The sequence below is a fragment of the Chironomus tepperi genome, unplaced genomic scaffold (assembly GCF_022539635.2).
Source record: "Chironomus tepperi strain 1889 unplaced genomic scaffold, CSIRO-AGI_Ctep_v1 contig_16, whole genome shotgun sequence".
Lineage (NCBI taxonomy): Eukaryota > Metazoa > Arthropoda > Insecta > Diptera > Chironomidae > Chironomus > Chironomus tepperi.
In genome coordinates, this window is record NW_027226138.1 from 1,052,893 (window position 1) to 1,065,721 (window position 12,829).

At 32.2% G+C, this 12,829-nt stretch overlaps 4 protein-coding genes across 4 annotated transcripts; 1 reads left to right on the forward strand and 3 right to left on the reverse strand.

Annotated features, from left to right (window-relative positions):
• Positions 1–1,059: 1,059 nt before the first annotated feature.
• Positions 1,060–7,641, reverse strand: Sf3b3 (splicing factor 3b subunit 3). The gene is made up of 7 exons (XM_070642534.1): positions 6,908–7,641; positions 6,316–6,570; positions 4,575–5,750; positions 3,871–4,178; positions 1,601–3,587; positions 1,359–1,401; positions 1,060–1,163 (listed from the first exon to the last, which is right to left on the reverse strand). Exons 2-5 carry the CDS (start codon positions 6,539–6,541, stop codon positions 1,632–1,634), a joined length of 3,666 nt encoding a protein of 1,221 aa, XP_070498635.1. The 5' UTR covers positions 6,542–6,570; positions 6,908–7,641; the 3' UTR covers positions 1,060–1,163; positions 1,359–1,401; positions 1,601–1,631.
• Pbp95 (proximal sequence element A Pbp95) lies at positions 7,120–9,540 on the reverse strand. The gene is made up of 2 exons (XM_070642058.1): positions 9,253–9,540; positions 7,120–9,198 (listed from the first exon to the last, which is right to left on the reverse strand). Exons 1-2 carry the CDS (start codon positions 9,493–9,495, stop codon positions 7,120–7,122), a joined length of 2,322 nt encoding a protein of 773 aa, XP_070498159.1. The 5' UTR covers positions 9,496–9,540.
• Positions 9,541–9,683: 143 nt separating this feature from the next.
• LOC139092282 (deoxynucleotidyltransferase terminal-interacting protein 2) lies at positions 9,684–11,149 on the reverse strand. Its single transcript, XM_070642626.1, has 4 exons — positions 10,938–11,149; positions 10,625–10,878; positions 10,003–10,167; positions 9,684–9,940 (listed from the first exon to the last, which is right to left on the reverse strand). The coding sequence occupies exons 1-4, from the start codon at positions 11,089–11,091 to the stop codon at positions 9,740–9,742; spliced, it is 774 nt and encodes a 257-aa protein (XP_070498727.1). The 5' UTR covers positions 11,092–11,149; the 3' UTR covers positions 9,684–9,739.
• A 15-nt stretch (positions 11,150–11,164) lies between these two features.
• On the forward strand, positions 11,165–12,825 carry LOC139092272 (DDB1- and CUL4-associated factor 13). Its single transcript, XM_070642615.1, has 3 exons — positions 11,165–12,045; positions 12,109–12,409; positions 12,477–12,825. The coding sequence occupies exons 1-3, from the start codon at positions 11,252–11,254 to the stop codon at positions 12,726–12,728; spliced, it is 1,347 nt and encodes a 448-aa protein (XP_070498716.1). The 5' UTR covers positions 11,165–11,251; the 3' UTR covers positions 12,729–12,825.
• Positions 12,826–12,829: the final 4 nt, after the last annotated feature.

Consider the following 12,829-nt stretch of genomic DNA (forward strand, 5'->3'; position numbering starts at 1 on the left):
CATTTCTAACGGTTATTTGTATGAACAACCAATAAATCAGCAGATCCTCAGCCAGAATATAGACATCACTGTCTTTTCTCTTCCATAAAAATACTTTAAATTTAAAAAATATAAAAAAGTCGACGTTCATTTGACACTAAGTGTGTGATTGTATACATTTTTTAATGATCCAATTCAGCTTCTTTTTATGAACGATGAATTTAAAGAATTGTGATGGATTGAATGTCTAATTTCATCAGGTGTTTAGACTCATAATCTAGTAGAAAGTCATAGCTAGCAGTAAATATGAGGAAATTGCATTTATGCATGTAAATTTCAAAAAACTTTTCTACGTCGCTTGCAAATATCAATTTTGTTGTATTGACAATGTGCAGCTGAATACAAATTAATTCATTTCAGTTCCTCATTTGAATATCCACATACATTGCCTATTCCAAAACTGTCTTCGAAGAATATTGTTGTTGACGCACGGAAAGTTAATGCTTACTCACATAACTCTTTTATTCTTATTTTCGTGAATACATTAATTTTCAAATATATCACAAGGAAAAAACGGGAAGACGACACACCTCGTGTATATTGTAATAAAATTGATGTAGACAACAAATTTAAGGCCCTTTCATTTATCGTCTTATGTCAGTCAATTGATGTTTTATTTATGCAAAATGTTCTCGTTTTATAACTTTATAAATTGTATCCATTGACTTGCAAAAAGATTGTCTGTAGTTGCCTTCATACTGTTATCCATTCACAAATGACGTGCCTTACAAATGCGATTTTAAAACTTTTTACCAAAAGCTATCAATTCTATTGTATTTTAACGACTCAAGCAGATTTGAAATTGGTCTGAAAAATTTTCAAATAATTTTTGACCGTTAATTTTTAAATATTTTTTGGCCGTTATTTTAATGACATTCATTATTCATGATATCCATTGAATCAATGTGAGACATCACTCGTCAAACATCTCCTGACAAATTGTGAGAATTCACACAATCGTATATCAAATCTCTGAAAAACAACATTTGGCGCATCTAAAAATAACAAAACTATGCTAAATTCTTTTATTAGTTTTTTATTGTTTATTTAAATGCTTAATTAATTTTTTTTACAGGTCCATAATTTTCATATAAATTGATGTTTCGCAAAAATCTGCTTCTCAACTGTAAATGGAAGAAAATAAAGGAATAGAATCAGTAAAGCCGTAAAATTGAACATTTTTAAACTATGAAGTTTGTGGAAAGTTATCAGTTTGTAAAAGAGAATAATCAATAAAAAATTCATATGAAACACGGATTACAAATTAACATCATAGTGAATTATATACAGCATAACTATAAACTGTCTCATATACTTACATTTTAAGTTAAGAACGAAAATACCAAACAAGTCTTTGTACATCTGTAAAGATAAAGGAATCTCCAGTTAGTTCTGAATATTCAAAATAATGTAGTATTAAGGAACAACTTTAAAACTTCAGGAACAAAGTATAACCAATGTTAATTCTTATAGGTGTCCAAAGGTCTTAGGTTGTTTACCTTATCATCACATTAACAAAAATCATAATAAATATAGCATAAATAAGCAGCATAAGACATACCTTATTAAACCTAGATTGTGATGATGATAATTTAAAACGCATAACGTGTTCTTATGTCTTCCAACTTCTTAGCAACTTCCGTTGTTGAGCGACTTAAATCTGAGGCAATACTTTTCTGCTTGACTGGATCTAGCGATGTAAATTGTTCACATAAATCTCCATCAATTACATTTTTCACAGGATAATAGTAGCATCGATAGCTTAAATGATCACGACCACAAAGTGGTGGATTTTCATTTCTCATGTGCATCTCTAAATGTTGGAAGAAATCAAAATCTTCTCGACTAGTAAACGGCACTAAAGCTCCAATTGTTCCACTTAATGTTGTATAAATTAACAATTCAGGACCACCAGGAATCAACATAGATCGTTGTAATGACATGGGAATCTCACCAATATGGAATGTGATTATATTTTCAGCTTTTTGAGATGCTCCATTTAATAATCCACGATCCCAAAGTGATTTTGTAGCTGTTGGATCTTCATCAACGTCATCATTAATTGAATGTGGTAATCTCAAAATTGCAAGATTTCCAAACTTATCACCCGTTGCGATTGTATCATAATCAAGCATTGCTGTACATGTTATCCATCGTGGGAATGTATCGTCAGCAAAAATTATCATTTGATTCTCATTGCGCTTATATCTGATACAATAAACACTTTCTTGAACATCTGAACAGAAAATACGTTGACCTTTTGTCTGTAAATTGACAATTTGATTCGGGATATGCTTATTCTCACACTTTCTCAGCAACTTCTTCTTGCCTAAATCATAAATTCTCAAAACTTTACCGACACCAACTAAAAGTCTTCCTTGAAATGGACACATTGCAGATGGAATATCTTCAACTTCCGTTCTATGAATGAGATTTAATGTTGCACAATTATTATCGACACGATAAAGATCAATATATCCACATCCAATTTGTCTTGGATTAAGTTGCATGTCTTTCACGACACCACAAGCTAAATAATTCTTTCCGTCCGTAACAAATTTGACTAAGCACATTGACATAATTGCTTCGTTCTGTTCAAGTGGAACTTTAAATAGCGTTTGACCTTTAACTGGATCCATAATTCTAATTTGTGATGCCCACATACCATAGCCAGCTTTTGGTGACGAAAATGTATCTTCAGGCAGCACTTCATTGATAAATGCATCAGCAAGTTCTTGTGCCAATTCTTGTTCATTCTCGCCTGCTGCTTCAATCATTTCTTCAGCCATTTGACGTTTTCTCAGATTCTTTGTTGCTTCTGTGTATGCATTATGATCAGTCTCACTGATAATTAATCTCGACGACTCATTATGAACAACGAATCGTTTGGGCGTATATTCAAGAGGAAATGAAATTTGATTGAAAACTGCACCCAATTTTTCTAATGCCAAAATTCTCAATGTATTTGTGGAAATAGCGACAATACCTTCAGAACATTGTTCAGACGAAAATCCAGATGCATATTCTAATGTCTCATAACTTAGCGGCGTTAAATGGAATCGATTTTGATAATAATAACTCAGCCATGTTCTTGATGACATTGCCAGTACAGCTTCACTTCCTTGAACTTTAATTCTAAATAATTTAACGGGTCGTGAACCTAAATATCGAGTTCTTGTGTCCGTTAAATCACCAGATGTTGGATCCAAAACAGTTCTTAATAATACTCCATTATGCAATCCAATATTCAGATACAAAGAGCCTTTCTCTATTGCTCCTTTGCGCATTAATAAGTCTTCTCCTTCTTCAGCCTCTCCAATACCCATTTCAACTAAGCATAAAGACTCGGGAGCTGTTGGTAAAGCTTGCATACTTCGTGGTTGAAGACAGTCTTGGCGTTGCAGTGAAATAATTCGAACTGTATTGTCAGCTAAGCCAACAGCCAAGAAAGCAGATTGTAATTCACCAGGTTTAATTGATGCCAAAGACATACACAGTATATCAGCCATCATCTTTCTACGCTCAGTAAACTCGTTCAATTGTCCAGTCTGTGAATATAAATTGATTCTTGTTAGTAAATTGTTTACTTATATGGACATATTATTATTATTGATATTAAATGATCAGAACTGCAGGACACCTTTTTATCTCTTCAAAGTATGATTCCGCCTTAAATGGTGTTCATCATTATGAAAATTTAATTTTATTTGAGATCAGTGAATGTTGATTAAAATCGTTGGATATTTAACGACTTTTTAAAATTTGAATTATAACTACTTTAAATCACATTTCAATTGATCTCAAATTTCAAAAAACATTTTTGGAACTTACAGGATCCATTTCAAAATAGACAAGATCTCCGCCAGACAAAGCAATGACAACTTGACGTTGATTGACGGCGCACCGAATGATAGTTTTCTTATTTGGTGCCTTCCATTCGTTGACTCTTCTGTCTGCTCGAATATGTCTTATACCGTCTGGATAAATTTGGACTAAAGCATCATCTCCCAAAGCAGCACAACAAATTGTTGGTGTCGTTCCGAGAAAACCACTATCTGTAACTTCCTCGACAGTGTCGCCAATAGACAATACAAGTGTGGCATTGACGAAAGATACAATAATGTATGCATCAAATTCATCTGTAATGATAAATAATCGAAAAATATTTAATAAAATAACAATGTCCTCAATTAAGGAACTAAAATTTTTTCTTTAAGAGAAAATGTAAATAAATTGAAAGAACTGGCGCAGCAAGTCAAATGTTGCATGAATTCTCAAGATGATGATTGTAACCTACCTTCCGAGAAACTCAACAAACTCTATTTCCAGAAAGAATCATTTTATAGTCATGTCACCTGAAAGATAAGAAAACTGGTGTTGGTGATTCAAATTCATTCGTAAAAAAAAGTATCTGTTTCTGATTTAATAAAAGTAAATCATCCAAAAGCACCAGTTTCTCTTAATTATTCAAGTTCTCACTCAAATTGAATCTTAAATAAATCTACTTAAATGGCAAATTTTAATTCTGTACTAACCGTCTATTCTCTTCTTTATAGACCATACTGATAGTGGAATACCGGGCAATTCTGATACAGCCATCTCTGATACTTCCAGTCCATGACGAAGTACACGTAATGATGATCGAGGTCCTCGTCCACATGACAAATATAATTGTGGTGTATCTTCATTTGCTAAATCAGCAACTGTACTTCCAAGAATTGGTGCATATGATGGAATTTCATCGACCATAACGAGATTTTTGAGTGGACGTGGTGCAAAAAAGAATGTGTCACCTTCTTCTAACGGCATAGCACTGCTAAATTCTGGTTCTTCTTCATCATCACCAAGATGAGCAATTTGATATAAATAATGATTACCAAATTCACAGGCAACAAATAGAAAACCAGACTTTAAAACTGACATAGAAATTGCTGGTGGAACTGTATCAAAATATTTTAATTTGATCGCAGATACAGCTTCTTCATTCATATCTAATGTTACTTTAAAGATATCGCCTTGTTCAGTCTGTAGCAAGAAGAAAAACATTGATTTTGTTCGATGAGTTGCTGAACATATGAAGATCATTCCTCGTTCTGGATCATCTAAATCATTACGTCTTCGGGGAATTGGACATCGAATATCGGCTTGAGCTCCTGTATTTTTATAAGTCACATAATTTTCTGAGCATATAAGAACACCTGATGGACCGTCACTTCCACCAGGAACACTAATTAAGAAATTGGCATGTTCATCAAGTTCCTCATGATATTTTCGAACAACATGATTTAATCCAAGATCCAATTCATAGAATGTGATAATTTGTTTTGCTCTTGCTGCTGCTTCACCCGTCGGATCAGTATCAATATCAGAATAATCTATTTCCAAACACGCAAACATTGGATTATCAAAATTGTTATCAATTCCGACCATGTGATAACAGAGTGTATTCGATTTATGTGCTTCCAATGGCGATGAAATGGTCAAATGATTTTCAGAATCTCTGTTCAGAATGAAAACAAGTTTTTGTTTCTCTATCGCTCCAATCATAACAGCACGACCTTTTGGATCTACTGCTAAATATTGTCCAGGTACGATTCGTCGACATCCTGACTTTCCAAATGTTTCCAATTGTACCTTCACAAGCTGGTTTTTTGTTGGGTTATATTCAACAATTAGAATTCTTCCAGAATCAGATCCAACAATAGCATAATCTGCAATTTACATTATAATCTGATGTTAGACATTTTAAATAGTAAGTAACAGTATAAGTAAGAAATAAATAATGTAGCTGAGGTGTTCAATATGAAATACAGATCTAAAAACGTGATATTTCAAAAGCGACGCAAAGCTAAATAAATCATAATATCGCACTAGAGTTTACGAGATATTGAGGGTTTCGAATATCAGGTAAAAGAGTTGTGCTAATTTAAATTCATAAATTAATTATTCGTGACGCTAACCAATAATTTGGGTAAGACTGTAATTAATGATTTTTAATTTATTTCGACACACAAAAAATTGTCAAAAAATAACGGTAATTTATTTTTTGAAAATTAGCCTCCAAAATAAATTTAAATTTTCAAGGGGCAAACCACGTGGATTTTTAAACCGATGAAAAATTTAATTAATTGTTTTAACCGTTAATTTTCAAAAAATAAGGCTTTTTAAGCCGTTAAATGACTTAATATTTCTTAATTTATACAGTACTAATCTACCCAACATGTTTAAAAATGCTTAGCGTCACAACATTCCAAATAAAATGATAAGTTAACTAACCTTTCGTAGATCCAGTTAGACGAAAAGCCACCATAGAACGAATAACGCCGAAAATTTCTGTTTGCAGCAAAGTATGAACTTTTCCTGTATTCGGATCTGGTCTAAGCAATTCCAAACTTTTGCCATGTGAAATTAGAATCTCCTGTATCTTTGATCCCGAGAAGTTTCCATGGATTGCTGTTGTAATGCCTGTAGCACGTTGAAGTGTCAAATTGTACAAATACATTTTAATTCAGCTTTTGTTCAATTTTTTCTCTAGAATTAATAAATTTAACTAAATTAAGCTAGCTGTACAGATTTACAAGGTATTAATATGGTTAAAAACGAGAAAATGTATAAATTTCTGAATAAATCAATAGATCCGAAGCAATTTTTGAGGTTCAGATCATTTGTGAAATTTAATTAATAATCTTGCACCAGTCATACGAACGAAAACTAGTTAAATCTAGAATCAGTAGATACCTATAGTGCAAAAAACTATTTTTAACCATTTTGAGGCATTATTAGCGTGGATTTTTCAAAAGCCGAAAAATGAAGCCACATGCCAAGATTTTTAAATTCAAGTTTTTTCCAATAAATTCATTAAACTTACCATCTACTTCATCTTAATTATAGTTATTAACATCTATATTTGTTGTTTCTTAGTTAAACATAACTTAATTTAACGTTTTTAATGCTTTTTTATTAAATTCTTTTAATCGTTTGATCTTGTTCCTTCAAACTCTGCGATGAAAAGACTCGTTCAGTAAAAAAGTTCTTTCGAGTTCAGTTTAATCTTTAAAAATTCAAATATTATTTTGACCGTTATTCTTGTTTCAACATTTTCATCTTTTTTGATGGATTGCTGTAGACTTTTATGTCATTAGTTCTTTTTCCTGACACTTCTACCACATGATCAATTGATACATTTTCAAGACTTCTGTATTGTTGTAATTCATTAAAATCCATCTTCGATAGCATTGCTGGCCAGTAAAAAAGTGACATGAATAATTGCTGGAAATTCTTTAGTGCTTCATCGTACTTTTCATTTGGTTTTGAAATAGGAATCTCTTGTTCATCAATTGTGTCTTCGTGGACTTTAATTGCTACTGATCTCAGTCCGACTGCTGTGTGATAATTCAATGGAACCAAAAAGTCTGAGTCCTTTTTGACACTAATTATTTCTTTTTGCAGTTCCTTACTCAATGTTGATGCCAAAATTTGATTGATTGTATTGTATTGTCGGTCAGTAAATGATTGAGCAAATTTCTTCTGTAGTCCATAATGTCCAATTCCAAGCAATGATTTCAATAAGAGAAAGTTGTCGCAGTCAGGATTTAATTCTTGTGGAACTAATTTGTAATTGTATGCAGTCTTCATCAAATTATAAAGCTGTAAATTCTTCATCTTGAATTCCTCGAATGTTAATACTCCAAAGGATTTAAAGCGTGTTACAACTTTTCTATTCTTTTCTGGCTTTTTCACTTCCAGTTCATCTTCATCTTCACTATTAACTGCTTTGTGGACAGCTGTAACTTTTTTCAAACGTGATGGAACATCCTCAATGCTTAGTTTAGGATTTTTTGCAAGAAATTTAGATATTGTCAGATATCTCGTACGGCATGAAAGTCTATTGTGAGTTTGTAGAATATCCGATATTCCTTTCCAATCATTCGTTCCTTTTTCCTTAACAAATTCCATTAATTTCTTATCCTCTTCAAGTTTCCATGGATTGACTTTCCCTTTATGTTTAAGTGCTACGTTATAGTGATTCTTGATCTGTATTATTGAACGATTTGGAATTAAATCTTCAGGAATCTTACTCAAATCATCACCATATTTAGCCACATAATTAAGGAGAATTCTATTCTCTTGAGCACTAAAGACTCCCTTCTTTTTATTAACATTTTGATTTAAAATCAAGTACCGATTGTAGCATTGTGTCTTGTTTCGATTAGGAATTGAGGATCCGACTTTATTCCATGCAATCATATTAGCTCTTTCAAATTTCTTTACTGTTTCCAGCAACAATTCATCTTCTTCTGGAGTCCAACGAACATTTGCAGGACATAGACGAGAACATTCTGATGAGAAGTAACTGAATGTTTGTAATGCGGTTCTGCGATCAAGACATTGAGCAATTTGATCCCAATTCTGATAATTATATTCTGTTGCATAGTGTGACATGAGTGCAATTTCTTCGTCACCAAAAGGATCTCGATTGATATCAGGTTTCAAATAACTGTACCACATGCCCATACACTCTGTTACTGTATGTGTGCTTTGTAGATCATTGAATGAAATTAAGTTCCAATTTATTTGGAAGTCTGGATGGTCACTTTGAATGGTTTCATAGATATTAGAAATGGTCATGTCATTCAGATCTTGATTATTGGATATAAAACGCAGCTTCTGCATCTTTCCTCTAGTCTTTTTGGTTTCTTGACAAATCTTCTTTGACTGAGATAATTTTATATGATTAATCATTTGGGTCTTAATTCCATTGACTAATGAGATTTTCTCTTTTGTTCTCCACTTAATAGTTCCGGACGGTAAGTCAAATGGAAAGAATTCCTGTAAAACATTCTTTCGATATTTAAAGTCTTCATTTTCTGGTGCTGGATAATACAATGCGTCCTTAAAATACGGCCTTCCACATCTAATATAAGTCGTTTTGAATGTCATTGCGTCCTTAACATCATTGGATTTTGCATCCTCTAAAAACTTTTCTAAGAAATCCAGACGACAATTAATTTTGCTAAGTGAAGCTTCAATATTCTTGCGGAACTGATCAAGTCGTTTCCTTAATATGTTATTAACTAAAAGAGCATCATCAGGACTTGGTTTGCCGTTTTGTTCCTCATTAATTGTCAATATACCGGAAAAGTCGTTAATTTCTGGAGCCTGAAATAATATTTTCTTTAATATGCTGCATATGTAGTAACTGATTGATTTTACCTGCTTGTTAGTCTTTTTGTGCTTGATTTTTTGGAAGAAACTCTCAAAGTACTCCTCAGAATCGACATTTTCCTCGTTTACTGTTTTTGTTTTTTGCAATTCAACTTTCGGATTTATGATATGTTTAATTTCTACAATTTTAGGCAACCTTTCTGGCTCATCTATTGATTCTACGTCATCGTGTGCAATTCTCTCACAATTGTCAATAATTCTATCAATTTCTTCTTCCGTATACTGCGACATTTTTAATTTATTAAATTTTTTACAAACTTCACAAGTAAAAAATTCTTATTTTTTCCGACCTTATTTTGTTATGAATCATTTGAATTTTTAAAAACCGTTAATTTTTAGTAGGCTTTTGTTTTGTTAAATAACATATTTTGCAGCTCTCTGAAATAATAGAAATATATGTGAAAGAAGTCTTATAAGTCTTATTTTGATTTCATTAAAATTTTATTACAAAAAGATCATAAATTTAAAACATTTATTATTTATTTGTAGGCTTTGCCTTTTTGGGCTTCTTAAAATAGGACTTTTTCTGTTTTTCTGCAGCATATTCTTGATACTTCTTTTTATTAAACTTCTGGAACTCAGCATCTGCCATTAATTCATCGACTAACGTTCGCTTTCGCTTTCTTATGTCCTTAGAATTGTGATATTCAACAGGTGATTCAACAACTTGTCCGATCTGTAAAATACATCAATTGTTATTATTTATAGGAATTAAGGATGGCTTTTAAATCAACTTACTTCAAAGTATTTAGGAAGTGTCTTCATCTCACTTCTCTTGTAGAAATGTTTTGGATCAAGTGCTGATCTCATTTGTAGAATACTAAGATCGTTCTTTAGCTCCTCTGTCATTTCTGGTGCCTTCATGTTAAACCATTTGGCTCCTTTAGTTTTTTCACGTTCCTTCTGCAATATTAAGTACAAAATAAATTTTAGTTTTATGCTCAGATTTGTTGGATAAATTAAATTAAAGCATTAAATAAATCAGATTACTAAAGATAGGTCATCTACAAGCATTTAATCGATAATTTATCAAATTTTCTTCAGAATCAGTTTAATGCCGTTAAGATTTCAACATAAGCATAAATATGCTTTAGTCAAAAAAATATGTACAGCATGACTTCATTTGTATTTAAAGGTTTTATTAAACACAAAAATTATTTAGTCATGCTGAGTTATTGTCTCATCGGCCTTACACTTTGACTAGAATATCTAATTAAATTTTAGTAAAGTAAGATTTCAATGAGTAGCACTGATTCTGATCGAGTCTGAAAATTCGATGCGATCAAATGAATGACATCAGATTCCTTATTTTCATCATTATAAGCTTTGTTAACAGTATTAGTATTTTTAAGACGCTTACTCTGTTCAATTTCTTCAGCTGGTTCTCTGACATACCCAATGTGGATATGTCTTTCTTTGTTTCAATTCCATCAGTGATAAATTTATAATTCTTAGGTTTTAGTTCTTCAAGATAATCATCCAGTGAATTAATTAAAGGATCTTTAAATTTCTTAGACTGTTTGCTTTCTTCTTTTGATTTTGGCTTGAAATATTCTACCTGAACAGGGCATTTTTCTAGCGTTTCCTTTATGCTTGTGTTTTTTGGCAGTAAGTCTGTAAACAAAATTACAAATTATTTTTCTGGATGTTTATGGTCTAATATAAATATTTACCGAAATATAAATCATTTGCAGCATCATTTGGATCTATCGTAAATAACGAGCTTTTTATGTGTGAAATTAAGTCATTTAATTCCTTATTTTCACTAGTGTTATCCTCTTCTGTTGCTTCCGTATCGACGAAAAATAATTTATCTTCTGAATCCATGCCGTCTTAAACTTTTTATAATAAAAACACCTCACTGAACGCACTAAAACTTGTCATGAGTAGTTTCGTACCCTGGAATTGTCAAAACATAAATACAGCAACGTGATCAGTTAAAAATAATTAAAATAGCACTGAAACACAGTTAAAATAATCAATAAACATGAAAGTGAAGATGTTAAGTCGTAATCCTGATGATTACATCAGAGATACAAAGACAGAGTTCCATAAAATGCCAAGAAATTATAATAAGGAAATTCATCCATTTGAGGAACAGAGAGAATATGTTCGAGCATTAAATGCAACAAAAATGGAAAGAATGTTTGCGAAACCATTTATTGGTGACTTGACAGGACATAAAGACGGTATATCATGTATAACAAAACATCCAACACAACTTTCAACATTAGTTAGTGGATCTTTTGATGGTGATATTTGCGTTTGGAACTTGCCGACACAAAAATGTATGAAAAGTTTAAGTGCACATGATGGATATGTACGAGGAATTGCATTTACAACAGACGGAAATCGATTTCTTAGTGTTGGCGATGATAAAGCTATCAAAATATGGACAACAAATGCATACGATATGGATGATGATGAAGATGATAATGCACCAGTTAATACAATTCTTTCAAAGTCTGTCCTTACATCTATTACACATCATAGACGAGATCCAATTTTTGCCACTTGCGGTGAAGTGTGTCAATTATGGGAAGAGACACGAAATGAGCCTTTAAAGTCACTTCAATGGGGATCAGATTCTATTCATCATATACAGTTTAATTTAGTTGAAAATAATCTTCTTGCTGCCTGTACATCTTCAAGAAGTATAATCCTTTATGATAGACGTGAAGGAAAGCCTCTTAGAAAAGTAACAATGACAATGAGACCTAATTATTTAGCATGGAATCCAATGGAAGCGTTCACGTTTACTGTCGCTAATGAGGATTACAAGTGAGTATATCAACTGCTGTTTTATGTTCCATAAAATTCACTATTAAACTTTTTTATGTCCAGCTCATACACATTTGACACAAGAAACCTTAACCTTCCGAGAAAAATTCACGAGAATCATGTTGCAGCCGTAACATGTGTAGATTATGCACCAACTGGTAAAGAGTTTGTATCAGGCAGTTACGATAAGACAATAAGAATTTACGATATTGAGAAGACAAATTCGAGGGAAATTTACCATACAAAGAGACAGCAGCACATCACAGCAGTTTCATGGAGTTACGATAATAAGTACATTTACAGTGGATCTGATGAAATGAACATCAGAATCTGGAAGGCAAATGCATCAGAAAAATTGGGACCGGTAAGATCAATGACCAGTCTTTTTATGCATATCATGACTTACATTCCTTTTATTTCCATAAAAAAAGCTCAAACCAAGGGAGAAAGATGCAATGCGATACAATGAAGCACTTAAACAGAAATATAGCGTACATCCACAAATAAAGAGAATAGCTAAGCATCGTCAAGTACCACGATACGTGTACAAACAGCAAGATTTGATAAAAGCAGCAAAGGAGAAGGAAATAAGTAAAGAAAAGAATCGCATATTAAACTCAAAACCAGGATCGATTCCGCATAAATCAGCAAAAGAGAGAGTCATTATACGAGAGGATGAATAAGCATATAAATACTTATATCCATTGCCTGTAACAAAAAATGTGAAATAAAAGTTTATTTTGGTGAGTAAATGAAAATGGTTTTCATTTATTTAGAATATATC

Coding starts and splice junctions, on each gene's coding strand:
- Pbp95 (XM_070642058.1), bottom strand. CDS start 9,495: ATGTCGCAGTATACGGAAGAAGAAATTGATAGAATTATTGACAATTGT. Junction 9,199..9,252: donor ACAAAAAGACTAACAAGCAG/GTAAAATCAATC, acceptor ATATTATTTCAG/GCTCCAGAAATTAACGACTT.
- Sf3b3 (XM_070642534.1), bottom strand. CDS start 6,541: ATGTATTTGTACAATTTGACACTTCAACGTGCTACAGGCATTACAACA. Junction 5,751..6,315: donor TCTAACTGGATCTACGAAAG/GTTAGTTAACTT, acceptor TGTAAATTGCAG/ATTATGCTATTGTTGGATCT. Junction 4,179..4,574: donor TATAAAGAAGAGAATAGACG/GTTAGTACAGAA, acceptor TTATCATTACAG/ATGAATTTGATGCATACATT.
- LOC139092282 (XM_070642626.1), bottom strand. CDS start 11,091: ATGGATTCAGAAGATAAATTATTTTTCGTCGATACGGAAGCAACAGAA. Junction 10,879..10,937: donor TGCAAATGATTTATATTTCG/GTAAATATTTAT, acceptor TTTTGTTTACAG/ACTTACTGCCAAAAAACACA. Junction 10,168..10,624: donor AGCTGAAGAAATTGAACAGA/GTAAGCGTCTTA, acceptor TTAATATTGCAG/AAGGAACGTGAAAAAACTAA.
- LOC139092272 (XM_070642615.1), top strand. CDS start 11,252: ATGAAAGTGAAGATGTTAAGTCGTAATCCTGATGATTACATCAGAGAT. Junction 12,046..12,108: donor GTCGCTAATGAGGATTACAA/GTGAGTATATCA, acceptor TTTTATGTCCAG/CTCATACACATTTGACACAA. Junction 12,410..12,476: donor CATCAGAAAAATTGGGACCG/GTAAGATCAATG, acceptor CCATAAAAAAAG/CTCAAACCAAGGGAGAAAGA.